The sequence below is a fragment of the Lepisma saccharinum genome, chromosome 3, assembly GCF_977018435.1.
Source record: "Lepisma saccharinum chromosome 3, izLepSacc3.1, whole genome shotgun sequence".
Taxonomy (NCBI): Eukaryota; Metazoa; Arthropoda; class Insecta; order Zygentoma; family Lepismatidae; genus Lepisma; species Lepisma saccharinum.
Genome location: NC_139231.1, coordinates 114,678,763 through 114,703,887, shown reverse-complemented (window position 1 = coordinate 114,703,887; position 25,125 = coordinate 114,678,763). Strand labels below are relative to the sequence as shown.

At 36.2% G+C, this 25,125-nt stretch overlaps 1 protein-coding gene across 3 annotated transcripts in view; it reads right to left on the bottom strand.

The window, feature by feature from the left end:
* Positions 1 to 8,346: 8,346 nt before the first annotated feature.
* LOC145985333 (transmembrane protein 117-like) overlaps positions 8,347 to 25,125 on the bottom strand; it is a 241,652-nt gene continuing 224,873 nt past the window's right edge. The window contains exons 11-14 of one of the 3 annotated variants that reach the window (XM_083119227.1): positions 20,569 to 20,702; positions 17,401 to 17,474; positions 16,309 to 16,335; positions 11,612 to 11,690 (exon numbers count right to left, since the gene is read on the bottom strand). In XM_083119227.1, coding sequence (XP_082975353.1) covers positions 16,314 to 16,335; positions 17,401 to 17,474; positions 20,569 to 20,702 — 230 coding nt within the window. In that variant the 3' untranslated portion in view covers positions 11,612 to 11,690; positions 16,309 to 16,313. Of the gene's footprint in view, positions 11,691 to 16,308; positions 16,336 to 17,400; positions 17,475 to 20,568; positions 20,703 to 25,125 lie in introns of all 3 variants that reach the window. The other 2 variants (XM_083119225.1, XM_083119226.1) reach the window with 2 other exon arrangements.

The following is a 25,125-nucleotide window of genomic DNA, read 5'->3' as shown; positions in this document are numbered from 1 at the left end:
AGCATGGTGCTGATCACATCACCTTCAATTTGGCCGCGGTCGAGAATGTGTGTGGATCTATCCCCACATCCCCTAAATGTGTCTTCATGGCACGGTGCTATATACAGGAAACTTTGCCTTTTTTATAACCTAATTTTTTGCCAAAACATTCTGTCAACTCTTCAGCTGTGGAGTGGATTTTCCTAATTTTACTCATCTTAAGCCATTCTATTTTTCACAGAAAGCAGTATCAGTATTTTAAAAAAACCTGATATTTGGGTTTTGTACGCTTTGGTGGTGACAGGAATCCATGAGACCTCACGCAGCAAGGATGGAGTAAGGTGAAGGAGGCCCCTTATACAGTGTATAGTTGATTTCATATTATAGTCATTGAGGAACATATTTTTCATAATGTAAAGAGGATACAAAATTCCTTAGTATGAAATGACATCGTAATCCAAGAAGTCATTGATCAATCAAGGGGTTCCCATTTGTTTGTCGGGTGTCAAAGAAATGTGTTTTCAACAATAAGATAATACAATTCCCACAATATTTTGCAAATTGGTTAACGTAACCAGTAAGCCAACATTTTCTGTAGTGATGTAAGAGTCTCCCCTTTGAAGCAAATAGGATCCGTGGTAGTCCTAAGAAACCCTCAGATTCGATTTTCGGTGGCAGCACATTTAAATTTCAAGTAGATACAGTCCGGATTAGCCTATTTATCTTAAATTTTATTCATATTTCATGTTAGATTTATTTTCTTTTGTTCGTTGGAGTTTCACAATATCATCCCTTTCCGGTTAGTAATTGCTTTGTGTGTGTGTGGGGGGGGGGGGGCAACGCGTCCTCCTATGTATCCCACTATATCTGCCAATGCGAAATAATATATTAAAAATTTGCCCCCCCCAAGAATTGACTTTGCCCCCCCTACTAATAATTCCTGGCTACGGGCCTGCATCGGGGGAGTAAAGGTTAAGGCTATAAATATTACGTGGAAAATGCATTGAATTATCATTTTTCTTGTCCGTATAGGAGTAGTAAGGAAACTTGTCAACAGATGGAGGGGATAAGAGCTGGTGGCGCCGTCCGATAGTTGTCGGACGTTGTCTAGTAAGGCATTTTGTTGGGCAAAGTAAAGGAACATGGAAACAAATAGGTTCCATTGGTACATACGATTTTTGTCGAATGTCGCCACTCGACAAAGTACCCTACTACAACATGCGACAGAAATTGCATGGACTGTAACATCCAACACAAATCGCATGCATAAACAAGAAGAGCTTTAGACTGCAAATATGCTGCTCGAATTTTGTTACTCATCTGGCTCACTTCACCTTATTTAATGTAGCAGTGCTTGCAAGGGTTTTCTTTCATAATCCTGACGTATTACTGGATTCGCACAAGGTAATATATGTTTACAATGACATTGCACTATTCTTAGATATCAAGAAGAATCCAACCAAATGGGATATATATTGAATACTATCACGAAAAAGTGAAATATAAATCTGCATTGGTGAACGTTATAAATATTGGCAAGTGCATACTCCCAACCTCAAATATACTGCAACACTAGTATTGCAATGAAATTATCGCCATTCTCTGTCCTGTCTGTTTAAACTCATGAGAGATGGTCATTAATCTCTAACTGAGTAAGGTTAATGTTCAATATTATGAAATAAAATACTAATAATAAATACCTAAATATTTTAATATCATATTTACTCCAATCATAAAAGCAAATCACTTTCTTCAAGCCCTGCTAAATTTTCACTTTCCATCTATTGATTTATACGAGGGGAGGCCAGAAAGTAATTTCCAATTAGTAGGGACATTGATTTTTCGCAAACGCCAAAACCGTGAAAAATGGTAATTGCTGCGAAGTTATGTTTAGGAATGTGCAGTGATGTCTGGACACATTTTTCGTCCGTTCGAAATATCGAAATAATGCGAATTTGGCATAAAATACGAATTGTTGGCGTTTTTAGCGATTTTTTTTAAAGAAATGTCCTAAAACATCAAAAAATTCCATGAAATCCAACATTCTTGTCTTTTCTAGGCCATATTTGTGTACATAGAACATGCAAGTTTTCCAACATTTTACTCAAGACTAAACTATAGAGTAATACGTACATGGAATACTTCCGACAGCCACATTAAATCATGTATTTCCCACGATTTTTTTAACTTCTATCAAAACCATTTGCCACAGAGCAAAGTGGCAGGGTTCTAACAGCAGATCGAGTTCGTATCTACCGTCACACGGGAGCCAATCTTCGTATTTGTCGCATGAGATATGTTTTGAATTACCAAGCTAAGTGCGCACCATCGGCATTCGACGAGCGAGTAATAATGGAGCTCAGTCATTAGGGCGTCTGACTACTATGCGAGAGACCTTGGGTCGAATCCCCTGCGGGAGAGAACTGGGATGTTTTCGACCTATTCAAACTGCTCTGGCGACCAAACAGCATCATATGAAGCTGGTACCTTGAGGAAACTTTGAGGGATAAAGGTACCAGGAGCGTGGTGCTGATCACATCACCCTTACCTTCAGCCGTGATCAAGAAAGTGTGGGGCCCTAACTCCACACCACTACTGTACACCTTCATGGAAAAGTGCAGGGGAGCACTTCACTTTTACTTCCTCAAAAATCTGTTCCAACATATCAAACTGTCACGAAAATACGTAGACCATGTGACCTACAATTTAAAATAATAGTTTAAAAGCACAATGAAGTATTACGTTTCGGTATATTTGGCAGATAAATGTTCTAAAACAAAGAAGCGAATTTTGGGAAACGTAACACTAACAAGTCAAAAAAAGATAATGCCAATTTTTGGTGTCATAATATATCGGTATCTGTCACCTGAGATTATCGGTATCTGTCACGTGAGATTGATTGATTTTAATTTTTTGGGTGCGTCGCCGCTTATGGTCATTATGCACCCTTCAGTATATATGGGGAAAATTCAATTATCTAAAATCCTTACCTTAAAATTAAAAAAGAGGTATGGAAAATAACTTTCCCAAAATAACTTTCAAGATATCAAACTCTCACGAAGAGGCGTAAACCATGTGACTTACAATTTGAAACATTAGTTTAAAAACACCATAAGGTATAATTAACGATATTTGCCAGAAAATGCGCTAAAATGAAAATGTGAATTTTGGGAATAATAACACTGTATAGTAAAAAATGAAAAATAAAGAATACACCAATTTAAAAAAAAATAAACTATCAAGGTCCCTACTGATTAGGCATAAATAAAACAAGAATATCAGTTGTAGTTTATTGCATTAGTAACAGTGTCCTAACCTAATTTTCGGCATAATCACCACCATTGTTCTGGCATTTGTAGTAGCATGGCACTAAATTTTGTATGCCCATGGTATATGTGTTTGACAGCAAAGACTGGAACTATCTTTACCACAGTGTAGCTGTCAAATCCTTGCCCTGCCAGAAACCTCTTCATTTAAACAAAGAGATGAAAGTCTGCATGCCTCACACGATTACTGGTGGCTCTGTGCCAAATTCTGCGTGCAATGTAGCCTACATCGCAGTCTGTGGGAGACTGTATGAGAGCTGCAATCTTTATACTAGAACTGTCCTAAAACGGCTGCATTGCAACTGTACCAGATTACAGCTACATGCCACTTCTTCCTGCCCGCATGTGTGTGTGTCTATCTCTGACCACTAGTGCTGCGTATAGGCACAATTGGAGGTTTTTTCAGGATGCCCCTCGTATATGAACTTTCAGAAGCTTTTATTATTAGTGTTCCTGTTGTAATGTGTGGTTAGCTAAATCAGGTACCTACACAATGCAATTCCATAAATCCCTTGCGTTAAATTTCTAATACCTACATACCCTTTTCATCCACAATAATGGTATAACTGCATGTTGTCAGTTTCACAGTACTTGACTTGATATACTGTACTGAAGCAGAAATCCCATTCATAATGTAAGTAAATATGACACTTTCTTTTGTACAATTCAGTTCTTTCACTTATATGCAAGATTTAAGTTGTTTGCTTTACAGAGAAGAGAGATGTAGCTTTGTGCATTGAAAAATGAGTCCGCACTCATGGTTCTTGCAAGCAGAGGTTTCCAAACCTCAGTGGAAATATCAACATATGAAACCGAGAATGTATATGGAGACTGATAAATTACAAATTGTATTTCTTAATCAATCACTCTTCACTCTTATCTCATTTAGTCCTAACTTTAGAAATAATCAAGTATTTTATTTTAAACTTACTGCGCATGACAAAATTCCGTAATCCTTCCCTAGCTTGTGAATTGTAATAATTTTCCAAATTCACTATTTTGCACTTTGAATTCAAATCATAGAGAATAGAGAAATTAAGTCAATTTCATAGAAGATAATATTGGTACTTAACAAAACCATACGTGGATCTGTATGAGTTTTTTATTTCTATTTGCAAAAACATCGATTTAGTTTAGTTTGTAATTGTCAGGGAAAAATGTAAATTTTGTCCTGGAAAACCTGGAAAAGTCAGGGAATTTTATTTCTGCTTGTTTGTAGCCACCCTGAATAAGTTTATTAACACATTATTTTTTGTAAAAATCATTTAGATTTGCCACGAGTTTTATCTTGAAGAATGATGCATCCTTGTTTACATGTACAGTGGAACTCAGATTTTGCATTTGCCTGTATTCAAACTTGGTCCCGACATTTCCTCTATTTTATATTTTTCCGCATTTTAATTTTTTTCAGCTTGGTCTCCTGAAAAATGTAAAATCAAGGTTCCATTATACAACCCCGTATTTTATTCTGCAATCGTGAAATGAGCTGATATTGTTCAAAATGACATTTTTGCCCCAAATACCAGCACCATTGCTTTTTTCTATAGGGGCTATCCACGAGTAAACAAAAACATATCGAACGGCACAATTGATTGTGGAACTAGAGCACAGCAACTTCCGGTTCACGGCGGCCGGTTAATTCAAACATGTACTTGTGGCCTTTTTTCTCGTTTTGTATATCTGATGAAATGGATCTTATAAAAGCACTTGACGATTAGGAGAAGAGATATCTGGGCAAAGTAGAAGGCTTTCCATATCAATTGGATGAGCAACTACGAAGTAGTAATCTAGGATGAGATCCATTTGCTGTCTGTCATTGCATTTAGCGATATTTGTAGCCTACATATTTAATAGAAATTAATTTTTCCTTCACAGCGAGAGCGCTTAAAGCATGTAAATCTTTGGATGCATACATTTATGCTTTAAATGAAAAAGTGCATGATGTACGTTCATATAAAAAATGGGATGCGGTAATGGACTCTTACTGGTTTTGTTCCTGTTTGAACACAGAAATACATGTGTGTATTTGTGTTAAACATGACGATGAAGGTGGATAATAAACTGGAAAAATTAATGATGGGACAAACACAATGACCCACCATTGCCTGACCAGTGTTCAAACCTATGACCTCTTCTCTCTAAATGTTGAAGAGATTTCCATTGCAGAAGACTAAAATTATAATAATAGTACCCACACTTAGTTTTCTGGTTACACAAAAAAAAATATTTCCTCCAGTTTCAGTCATAGTCAGCTAGGTTACATGTTACGTTCTTGAAGAACTCACGAACTGTATTAAATTTTAGTGTAACCAGATTATATATATATATATATATAAACTGGTAAAAAGGTAAAGTGTTCCCCTATATGCCTTCATGGCGTGGTGCTATGCACAGGGGAACACTTTACCTTTTTACCAGTTTATATATATATATATAATCTGGTTACACTAAAATTTAATACAGTTCGTGAGTTCTTCAAGAACGTAACATGTAACCTAGCTGACTATGACTGAGCATCTTTTGAAATGAAAAGTAATATTTTTGCTCATACGAGGGCCACTATTTATATTTTGAGCCTTGGCAACACTGATTGAAGTTAGGCGCGATTTGACGTTTGCACTGAATCGTCTGGCTTTATTGACCATAACGTACTTCAAATGTTTTGTCAATAGCTTGATTTGTGTTGTTTCTGTTGCCTTGGAGATTGCGCGACAACAATAAAATGGAATTAACTCGTGAACATTTTCGTGCGATGATTTTTTATGATTTTCGATGTGGATTATCAAGACAAGAGTGCATTGATCAACTTACTTCCACATTTGGCGATGAAGCCCCATCCTTTGCCACTGTGAAACGCTGGTATAACGAATTTAATCGCTCACCGACGAGATTCGTGAAGGTCGTCCAAAATCAGTTGTTGTTCAAGAAAACATTGATGCTGTGCAAAACCTAATACTGTAAGATCGTCATGTGACATACTGTGAGATTGAGGCAACCATAGGCATTAGTTCCACCAGCATATATAAAATATTACATGATCATTTAGCTGTGAGAAAGGTATGTTCTCGTTGGATCCCACACAATTTGACAAAAACTCAAAAAGACGCTCGCGTCAAATGGTGCAAACAAATGCTCAATAAATACAATCGTGGTGCTTCAAAAGACGTATATAAGATTGTAACAGGTGACGAATCATGGATATATGCATAATAGCCGGAACGTAAACAGCAGTCGACTGTATGGGTGTTTCAAGATGAACCCAATCCAACAAAAGTTGTTTGCGCTCGAAGCACATCGAAACAAATGGTCGCCTGTTTTTTCGGGAAAACTGGTCATGTGGCAACTGTGCCTTTAGAGGAACGTAGAACGGTCAACTCTGAATGGTACACAACAATTTGTTTGCCAGAGGTTTTCGGTCAAATACGGAAAACAAGCAAACGCCATCGGATCATTCTTCATCAAGACAATGCCAGCTGTCACACATCTCGTCTAACAACCGACTTTATGAACAGTCAAAAAATCGAATTGATGGGTCATCCGCCATACAGTCCTGATTTGGCACCCAATGACTTCTTCTTGTTCCCGAATGTCAAGAATAAATTGCGTGGACAACGATTTTCGTCGGCGGAAGACGCCGTTGATGCGTTCAAAAACCATATTATGGAGGTGTCTCAAGAAGATTGGAAAAAATGCTTTGACAAATGGTTCGAATGAATGCAAAAGTGTATTGACCATAAAGGAGAATACTTCGAAAAACAATAAAGCAGTTTTCAATGCCAAATTCCTGTTTTTTCATTGTTAGGCTCAAAATATAGTGACTCTCGTATCACTAAAATAGAGAGAGAGAAATCAAGATGTGAATGATTTCTCTTCTATGTTTAATGAAGTGTAAGGGGGTGCGGGACGCAGGGTTTTTGGTCAGGGCGTAATCAGGATGGGGTATTTTTAAAATCCTCATGTTCAAAAAGGGAAAAATAATGTTATTTTCAGACTAAATTGGGAGATTAAAGGGGCGGAAAATGTTGAAAATTACCTGATACTAAAAAATGTTAATTATATACACAATTTCACCCTCGGGTGATGATTTATTTTGCATTTCTGGAATTAAAAAGTGCCAATTTCAATAAATTTCTGACACTTAGTACCAGAAAAGAAAAAAAATGTAGGGAATAAATTAATTTTAAACTCTATTATTTAAATTTTCCGAAGTGTGGATCAGAACAGAATTTTTTTCAGGTCCCGACTTTTTGGGATCCTGCACATCCGTTGTCATAACTGTGGAGTCTAATCCTGCTATTGTGCTTCCAATTTTCACGCCTGACGGCTTGAATGCAATAATATTGGAGCCCCAGATGTCGAGGAAATGAGATATCTGTGAAAGATTATTTAGCCCTGATCATAGTTTACATCCTCCTTGTACTCACCCATTCGTTCCTTTCTTACATGACACAATCTCAGCTCCCTTCAGCGGCATGTTGTAAGCCTACGCACCGGAAGTTGTTGTGCTACAACTATGGCATCTGCGCAGAGGCACTTCCTTCCAGTGAATAGCCCCTATACTTTGCATTGTCTATGTACACTATCTATAAATTTATTTTCTTGAGGTAGAGAAGCTATAATAGAGTAATATTCAAATTAGCTAGTATTAATAGTAATTTTCAGCTAGGATTTGCATCACTGCTTCTTCACTTGAAACAATGCTCGTATCTCTGATGAGAACACATTGACATCCCTAGGCACATCTGGAATTACAAGAGTTGATTCCCTGGTTGGAACACAATTTTTGCTCACGTTTCAACAAGATGATGATAATCCTCTATTTTTAACATTAAAGTGCACATGTCATTTTTAATTACTAGAACACATTCACAAAATAGTTTTGCAGATAAGCAAGTACCTACTTTCAGTATACTCATTTGCTACAGTGTCTCATTCCCTGAAACATGAACAACTTCCTAGCTTCAAATGTTATTCCAAATTGTGAAAATCAAACTGACAATGTAATTGGAAAAAAAAATATCAAATAAAGGAACAACTAAGATATAATAATTAGCCAATAAATTAGATATTTTTTAATAAAATATATATAGGCGGTTTTAATGTATACAGTTCTGTTGATCTCTAGGATGATGTATCACATGATAGATCTGGGATACCGAGTCACACACATAAAGCAATGAGAGATCTGTAACATGTCAACAATTGGTTTGTAAGAAAAATTATTAATAATCACAGGAAAGAAAGCAAGCAGTTCATGTTAACCATACTTCTTTCGTTTGTTTTGATATATGGCAGACAAATTGTGCTGTATATTTTTATAAATACAATGGTAGCTTTTTTTTCATTTTTGTCAATTGCTTATTTTCTTAACTCACTAAAATGAAAGAGCCTGTAACATATTTTGTAAAAGGTGCCTTATTTCCGGAGACACTAAAGTTCGTTCACGTATTGATAAGGCCAAGTGTTTATTGTGATGCCATTTCTGTCCTATTCGAGTAAAGGGAAGTGGCTGTAAGGACCAATAGGTACAAAAGTCTACATCCAGCACTACGTTGGAACTGGAGGGTCTTCCAAGATTTATCGATTACAACAAATATCCATTTTTACGCACAGTACGAGTCCTTCACTAATCGTTTATTTAATTGTAACTGATAAAACAAATAAAGGTGGCAAAGGATGTCCAAGAAATCTGGATATCAAATTGTCTGGTATATATTTTGAAAACAACATATGATTAAAATAGCTGAATATCTTCACTTAATCTTGAGACAACAGGACTTTTGGATGTCTTTAAGTCTATTGGGATGTGAAGTTTGAAACCGCAAGATTTTTCAGATGTGTAGTCATGAGTACCTCCCCTTCCCTCGTTGCCCTCCCAATTCTAAACCCAAGTGAATAGAAAAATTCTAAAGCTTAGTACTGTTATGTCTCTACAAACATGCAAAGTTATGCTGAAAAATTCGTCAAGAAAAACTGTTTATACCAACTACTACTAGCAGTATGCTATGTAATTACATTTCATTGCTTGATTTAGGCAGTGGAACCTTGGATTTACATTTTTCAGGGAATATTAAATCTAGGATTTTTTTCTAGTAATTTGCTACATTGGGACCAAAAAGATTGAATGTATAATGTGGGAAAATGTAAAGTCAGGCTTCCAGTGTATGTAGTGCATATAAGGGATAGACCAACATGAAATTATGACCAACAAAATTTACCAATAACAATATTCTGCTGTTCTGATACATATTATCTGACCTCCGTGGCATAGTGGTTAGCACAGCATTCTACAATGCCAGGGGTCCCAGATTTGAATCTTGGCAAGGGTGTCTTTGTGAGTTTTCATTCATTAGTTTCATCATATCATCACTTATCCTCATCTTTGCAATTAGCCAAAAGTTGTAGAAAAGCAAAGTAAAGTAAACCTAAGCAATACATATTAAAAATGCTTGTTGAATAATATGAGTGGTTCTTTAACCACCTTTATTAGACTGTGGGTATTTCCACATTTACCTTACAAAATTTGAGCATATGAATTATATTGTTATATCCATAATAATAAAAAATGTCAAAATTTTACACTCAATTAAAAGCTATTTATAGATGCATTGGTAAAAATATAGGTATTTTTTCTGATATGCCTATGTCGGCCGATACTGCCAGTACTGGTTAATCTGTTCCATCTCTAGGATGCATGTAATTACCAACAGATGAAGTTTTCTTTGTTGTGTTCTAAATGGATGATGGGATTGGAAGGACCAAAGTTTTCTTTTAGCTTTCGTTTGTTGTAAGGGCCATAGTGACTTGGTGAAGTTTTTTGTGTAAAACTACCTTTTCTTCTAACTCGCCTTGATGTCAAAATTTCACTTCTTGAAAAAAGCCCAAGGGTTCCCCTCCATAACAAAACAAACTCTAACCCTGTATCACCAGTAATTCCTCTTTTACAATTTTGTTGTATGTATCTTTACATTTGAAAAGCCTACTCTTTAAATACGTAATGGAAAAGATAGTGAAAATGAAATATCAGCAGTTGTTTTGGAATAATGGCATGAATGCTGTCATGTGATTCTGAAACATGTATGTCCCAGCTGTACAAAGAGCTTTACTCTGCTATGACATAGATATCTTTAAAATAAAATGAGATGATTCCCCAAACCTGCTGTATTTTGTAAGTAGTAATTCAGAGCTCAAAAGCCGCACATTTGCACACTAATTCAAATATAAACTTGAGCACCCCACGTACTATTATTTCCATTTGGTGGGCCTGAGATTAACATAATTACTATGTTTTTATTGACACTTGCAGCCACTTCCAATTTTTGAAGTCAGGACTCGGTTTGGCCGATATGTTTCTCCTCTTTATAGTTTTCAAAATATGGCTGAATTTTAGTGTTCCCATATGAAAGGATTTCCTCCATTAAGTATGTCACAAACTCTTAATGAATCAAACAATTGTACTTTCTATAAACAGGAAGGGTTTTTTTCATTGACTGGTGTGAAACACTCCTTTCCTTTCTTATATACAAAAAAGAGTATGTTCACAGTCCATATTTTAAACAAAATAATTCAACTCATAGCTAAACATCTACCACATCAAAAATAATATGATTTTTCTTTTCTCTATTGGTAACATCTATTTAGTAGAAAATGGAATCAATGAGATCTATCTACCCTTTTGTTTTAAATTCATCTTTTGTTGTTTTCAGTCTTCTTACACAGGCTATAAAAATAGTGTTTGAGGCTTTCTCAAAGAGGTAAAATGCCTGTAGTAAGTTAAAAATGTTTTGTCTAGCATGCTACTTTTTTTCCCATGTAAATGCCTCTATTTGAAGTTGCTTTTTTATCCACTCATGCACCATTTTCTGTAAACTCATTTTTCCAGTTTTACTCAGGCTGATTCTGTTGACGGAAGCAAGTAAGAAGTCTGGATTTGATTGTGTGACTCGAGTATGTTTTCTTCTTTTTATTTAAGTACATAATCAGGCACAAACACCACAAACTCACAACACTGATGAACACTACGCCAAAAAAAAGGAATAGTTATGGAGGGTATAATGGCATCCAGAAGTGAACACTTAACACGTTTACATACAATGATATATTTCTTCTTCTTTTTATATCTTCCAGCGTATTTACAGCAGTCCACTGCTTGCAAAGTTGCCTTCGAAGCACTGTATATCCAGCACATGCACACAGAACGTCGTTGGATTGGTGCTACCATTTCTGAGTGCAGAGGCTTCTCATGAGATGTTGCTATGATGGTGCTTCTTCTGTACTGCCCTGCGGTGTTTTCTGCCCTGATGTGTCCGGAAATCCTTGGCTGCTTCTTTCACGTCTCCAAGAACTTCTCTTCCACTTCTTTATCCTACCTCCAGGGGCGCGTTCCTGTGAAAAATAATATAAACAGATTACATCCGTTTCTTTTTGTGCCAAAACCGAGAAATATGACAAGAGAAGCAAGTCTGCACCTTTCACTAATCTGAGAAAATCAACTATGGCTACAAAGTATAAAGGTTATCCAGAAAACAAGGAATGTTTTGGTGCAAAACAGAAACAACGAATGAAAAAAATATGGTTCAGAAACTACATACCTTACACCACTTTTACACATATTCGCCATACCCATTCAAGCACTTATCATAGCGTGATACTAGTTTATTGGTACCATCATTGTACTCGGTCGCCACCAATGTATTCAAGCATGTAGTGACAGCATATTTGAGTTCATCAGCCGTGGCATTCATCATGTCATTACCGTACACTTCCATTATTTGCTTATGAATTTCACTGGCACAAACTTTTCTGACATTCAGAATCCTTATCACACTTGGCAGGATTCCCAATTTTGTTGCACGTGTTCAGGGCTCACAGCTCGATACTGTACGTGTACATGTCTGAACCGTCTCACTGCTTGGAGTGTGCTGTGTGCTAGTCTAATGTCCATACTTTCCGGAAAGCACTTTGCCATGGCTGAACTCAAATACGCTGTCACTACCTGGTTGAATACATACCCGGCAACTGAGTACAATGACTGTATCAACAAACTGGTATCTTGCTATGATAAGTGCTTGAATGGGTATGGTGAATACGTTGAAAAGTAGAGTAAGGTATGTAGTTTTCGTACCATAATTTTTTTGCACACATCATTTGTCATTTGTGTTTTACACCGAAACGTTCCTTTTTTTTCTGGATGACCCTCGTAGTTCCTATCTGAGTTGGCAAACAGCTGCTACAGTTGCTCAGTTTGTGTTTGTTGATGAGTTCTACCATTTTGTCATTCAGATCTATGAAATAATACCTTTTAGTATGAATGTGATCTTTGAGGATACCTAGGATTCACAGAGTCAGATCTAGTGCTCGCTGACATGATAATTTTATTAGACTCGCCTTTCCAATACTAAAATACTTGCCTACTTGTGCTAAATGAAGTGATAGAGCTTTTCAAAATGTTTTTATATTGATCTTAAAATAGTTATATACATGTGTGCGATGAATGCAACATTAATACTACATTTAATTTCTATCATGTCCGTATACACATAGATGATCATATGTTGTAAATTAATAATGGCAAACAATTAAGACTAATGTTGAATCTGTTGTTCACATGTAGAAATAATGCTTACATTGTTGTTTGTGAAGACTGAAATATTCACAGATGAATGAGTCAAAATTCTTGAGAGCATTGACACATGTGGCCATTTCACATCCTACAAACTCTATGAGGAAAATCTTATCTAAAATCCTTACCTCAAAATAAAAAGGGGGTGCAAAAAGCCCCTTGAGAATGCTTAAAAGTGTAAAGTTGTAAAGGGACTAGCACAGAATGCAACACAACACATTAAAAAGGTAAGGAAACACTATAAAGTTCCTCAGAGATAATGTAAAAGGCCTGTGCTTCTGTAAAATGGTATGAGGGTCCAATATGGCGACCTCTGAGATACCAGAATTCAACAACCTTTGTTTTGGATTTTGCACTCACAGCAGCTCTCCAGAAATCAGCATTTGGGGAAGATTTTTGGTTCAGCTTGTGCAAATTGTATTTGAAGCAATTGCACAAATAGAAAATTAAAATAATCAGCAGTTTAAAAGTATTCATATCTATCTCGTTGCACGTCCACTGTCCCATTCTAAAGCAAATTTCAGAGTATTAGAGGCGAAGTGGACTCCTTCCACATGTTGTATTAGCAGTCTCCAATGTATATGGTTCAACAATAATAGAAAAATCAACCTTTGTTAAGTTCATCCCTAATATCGGCAACACCTCATATGTTCTACATAGGGATGGGTGGTTCCAAGTGTTTGAATATTTGGATATCGCATCCAGTATTTGAGGTTTGGATAATGAATCTGAGATTCAAACAGAAGCAAGATCTGAGGTTCAGATACTGAATCCAGGATTTTGATAATTCAGATTCAGATCCCTAGTTCCAAGGAAGGAAAATGTTTTCTAAGGACCATAGAAGCAAAGGATAAGGTAAGTGATATTAATTTTATTATGAGATCATATTAATTTGAAGTTTACTTCAATTGCATTAAGTTTGAGTTCAAGCAAATAGTTCCTATTCATTAACTATGTGACTGATAGTATCTTGTGTCCTAATTGATATTTTATTCATGCAGAAAATTCTAGAACATGAAATATTCGAATGTGCTTAACTTAAATGATATTTCAGGGAATCTATGTGTAATGTTTCTGCTTATTTTGCATACAAACACAAATTGGCATTTCAAATGTTTATTTTCACAAACATCAAAAACCACATCAATTGCATTTCAACATTTGCAAACAGAAACATGCATGCACACAAAATTATTTCCAAATTTATATTAAGCTGCAGCATTGATAATTTATACTTTAAAAAATTATTTCTTGAGTATGACTTGTTTAAATGTTTGTCTAAAGCCTAATGTGAAGCAATATAATTATTTAAGCTCCACATAAGCCTGTGAAGTGGCTTGGGTGATGAGTTCATCAGAACATCATGTCCCATCCAACTTGTCTTAATAGTAGCTCACGGTTTATGTTCTGTTATGTTTTGTTTGGTTAATATTGCTTATGAGCCCATGCTGTTTATTGGAATTTCAGACCACAGTCTGTTACTATTTGTGTGTAAGTAGCTCCCCAATTGTCCTCACGATGCAGGGAATAGTACTTGGATCCACTCTCACCAAACGTGAGAGTCAATCATTAGAACTTCAGAAAAAAGTTTATCAGCTCCAATTTCCTTTGACAGGCTTTTGTGTTAGAATAACAAAATGAGTAGCATTGCAATTGTGTAGGTTTTCCATTTTATGAATTTACTTTATTAAATGTAGTACTATAGTATTCTTTCTTTTTTATCCAACAAAACAAATACTTAAACTATTGTTAAGTATTTCATGAGAATAAAGTCATATATTTTGACATCGATGACATTGGTGACTCATTCCTGGCAGAGATGAATATTTATATTTTTTACCAAGATTTTGATTGCTTTGGTTTATTCTACTTCGCTTTTCTGCCACTTTTGGCTAATCGCGAAGATGAGTGATGATATGATGAAATTGTTGGTAAAGAGACAGTTACAAAGAACATACCCATGTCCTGGTTGGGATTCGAACCTGGGATTCCTGGTGTCATAGAAAGCTGTGCTAACCACTGTGCACGAAGGTTGGCCATTTTGCCAAGGAATTCTTGGGTCTAGTTGGCAATGTTTGTATTAAGTAGAGATAGCAATAAAATTGTATTATAAATTAACTCATATGTATCACATATTATTATGTACTAGCATTCATTTTAGTGTTTGGTAGTTCATAATTTAAAACTTGGATGTTCTGTTTAGGAAAAATATTTTATTTTTAACAGCAGCAAAGAAGAGAATGAGAAGATAGCAAGAAATTCTGGGTTTCAAGTAAAAATTGAGAAGATGAAACAAGTAGGAACATTGAATGAACAAGAGATGAATCATTCAATCTAAAGCAGTACAGAATAAGTGATGTGATTTTCACAATAGGCATCTAGATTGTTGCAGCAATCTTAATCATAATTTGGGTCACTTCAATGGAACAGCTACACATGAGTGATTCCTGGTAAGTGATATTGATTTGAATCTATGAATTGAGAATTATGATATTGGATAAACAACTGCAAAATATCCATTTCCCTCATACTTTTCCCCTACATGAATCATACAGGGTGTACACAAAGTGTCTGACACATATTAATTATTAATAAATCAGAAACTATTGAAGATAGATATTAACTGGTGGCAATGATAGATCGATAGACTCAAAAAGTTTCATGTCCTATATCAGTACACTTCTATGTGTTGCTTTTGTTGTATGGAGAATGTCAAGGCGATAATTTTTTCACACGCTCAGGTCAGTATGTCAACATTCACAGTCACTATCGCGTTGTTTATTCTGCTTTCAGTTCATATGTTCATCACTTTTGCATCGTAAAAATTTCTGTCACATATCTCCAAAGAAAAAAAAGTTCAATGGGGTTTTGTCGGGTGATCTCGTTGGCCAAGGAATCGGACCACCATGTCAAATTCATCTTCCCGGCAAGTGTTCGTTCAAAACACGATGAACAATGTTGACGAACCTTACAAAAGTGATGAAAATAAAGCCAGAATAAATAACGTGATATCTACTCTGGTTGTCAACATTCTGACCTGAACGTGTGAAAAAATTTATTAACGTCTTGACGTCCTACATGTGACAAAATGAACAGACATAGAAATGTACTGATACAGGATATAACACTTTTTGAGTTTATCTATCTATCATTGCCATCAGTTAATTTGTATCCTCATTAGTTTCTGATTTATTAATAATTAAAATGTGTCAGACACTTTGTGTACACCCTGTACTACTGGAAAAATATATGTGCTTTTTCTGTGCAGTAAGCATCTAGATCGGTATAGTATGTATAACAATGAACTAGCAAAGTGCATATAACCACAGGTTAATAAGAATGTTGGGATGTATTTTTACATTTCCTATTATATATTATTACCTGTGTCAAAGCAACTGTTCTGATCCCCTGAAAGAAAGAGAGAGACGTTTAAGATGCCATGGAACACAGTAGTTCTCAAACATTGAGGAAATACTTTATTTTCCCATGACTGAATACAATTGCTTCTTAATTGAAAACTGCAAAGATTTATAATAGGGATCAATAGCTATAAAGTACTGATATAAAATTTAGCCATACCAGTAATCAATATTTACTGATTTACTTCCGTAAATATCATATGTAATCAGATGATTACAGTGCCTTTGCCTTAGGAAAATAAATGTATGCCTACATTGACATTTACTTTACAAAACAAGGGAATATTTATTACATTACATGTTCATAAAAACAATAACAAAATGGCAGAATTTACACTGAATAAAGCTAATATCATTTTGGTAAAATTATCAGAAATTTAACTAACGTACTGATATGCCTACATTGTACAACACCAATTCAGTGCTGACTAATCTATTGCAACCTTAATGTATAATAATTTATTGGAATTGTTCATTTGTAAAAGACAAGTGTTTACATGCTTTTCCTCTTCGCAAATAAACACTGTGTTTGCACTATTACCAAATTTATAATTCCTTAAAAAAAATAACATTTTAATATCCACCATCTGCTATTCCATCAGATTTGAGAAGGATAACTTGGTATAATAATTACTAAGGTAATGAATTATCTTATCTAAATGAGTAATATTTATGAAATGTAAGATACAACAAAAAATATTAATTCTTATTGCTTATGTTTATCCAGTGGTATTGTGCTTTAATTTTTCTTGTATTAAATTTAACATTTTTAAATGATATTTAGGATGTGGTGAATCTAGATTTTTCTTGAGCCTATTTGCTTAAGCAATTATAAATTAAGTGATTTACGAAAAAAAATCGCCACAGAAAAATCTCAGAAAATGACAACATAGATACTCTCAATTTGTCTTGTGTAACACTGTTTAGAGAGTCATGTTAACAACAGCCTCAAGACATACGCAAGCTTTGAACATTCTTTTGACTTTGAGATGCTGCTATCACATACACAGAAACAACAGAGCATTCACATATGCACATCGATGTAATGAATTACCGAGAACTGCCCACTTTGCTTTGAGACCCCAAAACATCTTCACAATGGTTACTGGCTTCATCTGCAGGTTGTGACTATGACAGACAAAACAGAAATATTCTGAAAATAGGAGTTGCAGCTTTCCTGGGGACGTGATTCGAACAAGTGTTCTCAGGTTACCAGTCAGGTTAAATTGGAGTTAGCTTCCAACGTTTCGAGGGCATACATTGCTCTCATCTTCAGGGAATGTAGAAATGGGGACCAGTGTAGGTTAATATACATGACTATAATGTGGTGGAGTTTGGATTATGTCTTCCTATTGGCTCATTCTGGATCCTGGTGTTTTCATTGGCAGGTGTCTTGTTTTTACGGAGGAGTGGGTTCCAGGCATGACTCAGCTGGAGTCCCACGTCCCTTTTGAGATTGGTGCTTTCCCGTGAATTGGGTATGGCTTCCTTTACTTGTTGGTCCCAGTAACCGTCACATTTGGCTATTATTTTGGTGTCGGCAAATAAAATCCTGTGTCCCTAGACGATGCTGTGTTAATAGACACAGTATTTTATTTGCTGACACCAAAATAATAGCCAAATGTGCAGGTTACTGGGACGGATGGGTAAAGGAAGCCATAGCCATTTCAAGGGAAAGCACCAATCTCAACAGGGACGTGGGACTCCAGCTCAGTTACACCTGGAACCCACTCCTCCATGAAAACAAGACACCAGGACCGGAATGAGCCAATAGGAAGACATAGTCCAAACTCCGCCACATTATAGTCAAGTATATTAACCTACATTGGTCTCCATTTCTATATTACCTGACGATGAGAGCAATGTAGGCCCTCCAAATATTGGAAGCTAATTCCAATTGAACCTGGCTCGTAATTCGAGAACACTTGTTAGAAATATTCTGGTATGAAGTTGCTTGCATTTATTTTCTCAGAAGAAAGTATCTTTAGAATATATTGTTTGAAATAGATTTCTTGTGTTATACATGTAGAAAGAAGAAAGTTTATTAGCAAAATAAATTATAATTAAGATCACCGCTGAAATTCTATAATACAGGGAGTTTCATTTGCTCTCGGTCCCTGATTTTCGCTTATAAAAATCTAACTATTGGTCATAATGTAATGAAATTTACTACGGACATACCTTGGTGATGTCATTGGAGATGCCGCCACAGTCTCTAGTTCTTGTGTGGGCATGCACATGCATCTGGGCGATTCTGCCATTAAATGACAATCGTACGGATGTGTGCTTTCAGTCTGAGTTCTTGGCCCTGTTGTTGTGATGCACCTGATAGTGGTTTGTGTTTGTTCGGGTTCAGCCTCTAGTAGTTTTGGACGTCCTTCTTCATGCACGTCCCGTTTATCCAGTTTCTTCACCAAATATTGAATGAAAGACTTTGCAGGTGGTTTCCAGACCCCAAACTGTGCAATAAATTGTCACTGGCACGCCTTTATAGACTCCGTTTTCCAGTATGTGTGAACGATAAACACATGCTGTTCCACTGAGTACCAACTCAGCTGTAGGCCCGTAGCCAGGCAGGGGCCAGGGGGCTCAGCCCCCCCCCCCTGGGTCCTGCCATCAGCCCTCCTTGACATTAGGTAAAACTATTTTGAATAATTTGTTTGCAGTGACGAGTGAAAATGTAGTTAGCTCACAACTTTAAGGATAAATCCACAGAACATAACAGTAGCTATTACATTCACTCATCTTGTTTTTGAGCTGAAGTCTAAGTAGCTGCAAATATTTAGAAAATTATCTAGACTTTTTAAGTTCTTTCATGGGGGGGGGGGGCTTCTTTATCTGCACCTTCACTGTTCCTGTTGTAACCTCCCGTTTAGACAGAAATCTGTGACTTTGATGTCATCATGCAAATTCCCTTCGCATCTGCATCAAAGGTCAACAGCTCCCAAGTTTTGGGAACGAAGGGGAGTTTCATTGCTTCGGCCAGGAATGAAATGTACTGTAGGCAAAGTGACTGTGAATATTGTGCATTTTTTTGTGTGTGATATACATATCTGTATCATCTAAAGTAGTATTCAGTGTGTAAGAGATGATTTCAGTATCAGTCAATTAACACTTCAAGAGATGGTTTAAAAGATATAGAAAAATGTAGTATCTGTATGATATTTATAAATTTTATGTGAGTTGATGACCCCCGCCACACACATCTTCATTTAATACTGTTAATTTTTTTAAAAAATAGGCTTGCTTACTCCCTGATAACCTGTGAGCCCCCCCCCCCTTCCCCCTGGAGATGAATTCTAGCTACGGGCTTGTCATACCGTACTGTAATCACGAACCACTGATCGTAAGCTCGAACTATCAACTGAACCCGAACAAACACGAACCACTCTCAGGTGCGTCACAACAGCCGGGCCAAGAACTCAGACGGAAAGCACATGTCCATACAATTGGCATTTAATGGCAGAATCGCCCAGATGCACGTACATGCCCATGCAAGGACTAGAGAGACTGTGGCGCATCTCCAATCATGTCCCCATGCTTCTCATACACCAAGGTATGTCTGTAGCAAATTTCATTACATTATGACTAATAGTTTGAATTTTATAAGCAAAAATCAGGGGCCGACAGTGAGTGAAACACCCTGTATGTTTGATGTTGCACTGCTTTTTTTCAAGAATATATTAATGAATTTCAGCCATTGAAGAAAAGAAGTTCTTAACATTAATTATTAGATGACTTTGGCAACATGAACCATTTGCAAAGACTAAAATCATCAAGCAAATATAAACATCATCTTTCATATATTCCATGCAAAACCATGCATACATTCCCCATCATAGTTAATTTAAGTTTTTTTGCAATGATTTAAATATACAGAAAAAAAGCAGTTGAAATATAGAAATGGAAATTAATACATCTATTCAAGCCAAGAAATGTTCAGTATTTATTTGAAAAGAAAGCATACTTTAAACATACATAAATATGTAAATTCTGTACTTTTGTTTGTGGCTCAACATCTAGATGAAACAAATTCTGATGAGATTGAAAAGGAATTAATTTATAAATGAAATGCAAAATGACCTTGAAACTAAACTCTTTATGGCAAAAGAAAAGGTGTATTTTTAAAAATAAATTTAAATATAATATTACTATTGTTACAATGAAATAATTTTAATTGATTTGTATTGGTAAGTTGTACCGTCGATGCACATAAACTTACCTGGTTAGGAGGGAAACGACCATAAAGTGATACAAGGGCTATGAACAAAAGAAGTCCAACAACGGACGGGATAAAGGCAGTCCATTTAAGAGACACTGGGTAACCCATGTATCGGGAGTTCATCTGCATATCCTCTGCAAGACAGATAATATGAAATAATAATAAGCATCTTCCACAAAGTATTTTCTACAGGGTGTTTTACTAAGTATCTCCCAAAGAACAAACTATATTTTTTTCCCCACTTTATACAGAAACATTATGTTTTTTTCCTCAAGTGACTTTGCTCCTTGAGAAATGAACGGCAATGATGTTTGTGATGTATGCCATTTTCCCCATCAGATATCAGGGGCACTGGTTGTGTCTGGAGGCTATGTGCATGTGTTTCATGAGTCTCTGAACAGGATTTTCAGCATGACAACCCTTGAAGCTTTCCTGGCGATGGAAAGACTCTCTTGGGCTATCAACCAGGTGTGTTCTGCCTCATGACATGAAACTGATAACACCCAAAAATAAACAAATACAAACAATAAAAAACTATTTTACACAGAGAGCTCTCTACAATCTCACAGAATTCATAGAACAAGACAATATAACTTAAAAATATGCTTAATCCTTATACACTTCACAAGTAAATCTCACGATAGTGGAACTATACAGCTTCCCTGCTTGAAATTTATAACATCCCCACGTATTTTGCCTCTATATAGGAAGCAAATTACATGCGAGCATCGTACCACGTAGTGGATAGTTAGACTGAGCCCCCATTTTCAGAGCCGTACAACTACGTACCTAGTAGTGAGAGCAATAGACCATATCAAATAATTGTAAATTACAAGCAAAGGTATCTTTTTAATTTCATGCTTATTACAACCAAAGCATTAACAAATAAATAGTACTTACTAATAACAAGAATTCTAACATCATTAATGTTTATATAAATAACCAGTAAATAACCTTGACTTCTTGGCACCTAAATTGAGTGTTCAACCCCCTGTATATGTTGTATAGTCATAGGGCGATATTAATTCTTTACATTATCACACGTAACATTATCAGCCATAGAAAAGCTTTGGAAGTTTAATTTAAGAAATATAATAAAAAATACCCCCCCCCCATATTGAGTAGGTTATTTTTAGCCCTAATGGCCGATAAGTAGACTAACGCAGATTATGTTATTGATTAATTCATAGTTTAAGTGAAATACTTAACTGCAGTAGAACTTTCCCCCAGTGTGTGTGTGTGTGTAGCTTCGCTACCCGAGACCAAGTGGTCGAGCGATTCTCCTGGCTCGGACACGAGGCATAATAAACATTTTTTTAAATTTTTTTTATTTGTATTCTTAGTTTAATGATGCAATGCCAATGTACTGAATAATGTGTTTTCTATTTTTATTCTTCTTTTAATGATACAATGGCAATGTGTTTTTATTTTTATTGTAATGTAATGGAATGATGTATTTTTCTGTTTTAACTTTGGTGTAATGTAATACCAATGTACTATACACAATCTTTCTTATTTTTGTTTGTTATAATGATGTAATAACTAAACACCATTTTGTATCTTGACATTTTCCATACCATTTTAATCAAAGGTCTACAGAAGAAAATAGAAATTCAAATTCAAATTCTGGAAAGCTTTCCAAACTTTCGAGAGCTATTGTCACTCTCATCTTCTACAGCTAATATAAACTGCACTGTAGTCAGATGTGAATGACTGAATGTTACTCTACCATGGTTCATATAATAGTAGATAAGATGCATTGTTACAGTAATTTTATGCCAATAAGTCATTGTCACAAAAAAGAGACGTTTTCGCATCCTGTTTAACATTTTAAAACATCGGGACAGAGGGGGAAAAAAAGGACTGTCCTGGCTAATACGGGACGACTGGTCACCTTGAGAAGACATATGGAGTATCATGTTTCCGAATGTCAGTTGGGGCCATTTCCAGCATTTATTGTGAATTGTCCTATAGTCCCATACATTGTAAACAACTTTACAGGGAACTATGTAGTGAACACCCTGAATTAATTTGTAAGATACCTAATATTTACTTCAGAGTATGAATCCATTTTATGCTGATACTGGAAACTACATTTTGATCACTTTCTTTGCAAGGTGATTTAATTGAATTTATATTAAGTATTTTAAGTATTATGTCCTTCTGTATTATTTTGCATCATATTTCTGCCACTTTAGTTAATCATGATGATGAGGATGAATGAGATGACATTGATGAAGGGACACTCACAAATGAATGCTCGGGAATCCGGAACCTTCAATGGAAAGATAATGAGTCAGCCACTCAACATGCTCATTCATTAAGAGAGCAAGTTTTATTGTAAAAATGGGACAAGTACATGTATTAAAAAAAATATATTGTCATGCAACGTTAGAAATATCTAACTAAATATATTACCATTTTAAGTATGTTGTATAGTTAAACAATATGCTTCCAAAACTGAATTCAAATGATATGTTGTTATGATTTTAGGCCATGTACACATAGGAGATCACCAATTGGCAGACAGCGATTTCTTGAAGGAATTGGAAATCCAATGGTCAATGCTTCTAAATAAAAATCACTTGGAAATCTGTTTCCTGATTACTGGTTGTACAATTCAGTTGTGGATGTCTGCAACTATGGGGCAGTGATCTCACCCATACTTTCAAATGGCATGATGCAAACTGGTGAAGGATAGTTAGTGATAAGATAGAAGCCATACATTACGTGATCCATGCTTTTTAAGGTTTGGCTGACACCAGGGCAGCACTTTTCAAGTTTTCCTCAAGTTTAATAGACTTACATAGCTACGAGACTATTGAGAATATACAGTGGCGGCCGGCGGCAAGTATGATGGGTAGTGCCAACGTGATCAAGAAATCGAAAAAAAAAAAAAAAAAAAAAAAAAAAAACTCCCGCAATGCCCCCACCCCCTCCTTGAGGTTGCCCCACTGGCCAAGATGTTTATCCTCATTTGGTAACATGGAAAACAGTGTGGGTTTAAGTAATAACACACTAATACGATTCATCTTCACTCACTAACCTATCTTTATACACTACAGGACACTTCACTAAAAACACAATTACAAGAGGAAGGGAAAACAAATCTTCTCAACTTCTCCTCCCCCATGCACACATATTCCACTGGATGTTGAAAATATTCTAGACATTTGATGTAAAAAGAAATTGTCGAAATGCCAAAGAAAACTCGCATCACCATAGGATTTTTTACTTTTATATTTTTAAAAAGTCTGGATGGCCCTCTAGGAGCATCTATCTATTATAAAAATGTTCATTTAACTTTGGAAAAATACTAGGTTGGTTTCTCCAAAAGCTGGCAGAAAAGTAGATAGTACCTTTTTCACGAATTACTTCCCCAATGGGTCTTACAAATCCGTCGTATTTAGCGACTTATCTCTGAAGATGGCAACTGTGTCAACACTGCGAAAGTTCCCTCGCTGTGCCAAGCGAAAGCGGGCATGGCTGGTGTCTTATGGGCTAACCCCATTGGCTAACACCACCCCCTGCCACCTTCTTCCCGGCTCATGGTGGAAATGTTACTCGCTGAGACTTCTCCAACCATCTGCACGTGTTTCAACTTGGTTAGGCCAGCTCTTGGGTGGCGCGGACGCTGCCTCGCTGAGGGTACGAAACAGCTGGCGATGCAGTGAGGAGGTTGGGGCGGTTCATATCTAGTCTGTCATTGGGGCGGTCATCATGTCAGCTTGACCGATTGCAAGATTCGAATATCCTTGTCTGTAAACTATCACTGTATTAATTTAACAATACTTAGGCTAGGTATGCATTTCTTCTGAGGGTAGTGCCATGGCACAGCGGCTCTCCCCCATGAGCCGCTGCTGAGAATATCTAGACAATAGCGAAAGCAATCCACATAAAGATTCACGTGAAGGAATTCTAAGCATGTGTATTTTTTCAGATTTTGGAATATTACAGAGGTTTTACGAAAGGAGAGGAAAATTCGAAAAAAGCTGCCCTGGCGATGGCCAAAGATCCAGCCAAGTCTTAACAATGCAATCCCTTTGTGCCTCTCCTGAGTAGAGATACCAGGGGAACAAAAAGGTCACTGTGTCACTCTCTCCTGCATACAGGAATGGTTGTGGTTAGGGATTTTATAGTTTTAACCTTTGCATATGATCTATCCCAACACCCAGTGATCAGAATGCTACAGTTTAAAAGTAGCTTCGCTACAGCTACAGCTACTCTTCCAAAATGTAGCTTCCTACAGCTACAGCTACATTTACCAAAAAGTAGCTCGCTATGCTACTCCTGTTCTCTATTCGCTACTTCGCTATTTTTGCGCTACTTCTGCATAAAAAAAATAAAAACAACCATATGGGTATTAAAAAATCTCCTACTACTGGTAAATAGATTATGTTATTTATTATCATGATTCCAGTCATTCAATAATTTTGATAGCAGTGTTACTTCAGTTACTTATTTTTGCTATAGTTTTTGAGAATACCATACCTATGCAAGTGGCATATCAATTCAAATTTGATATATGAATATTGCAATTAGGGTGTTAACCAAATT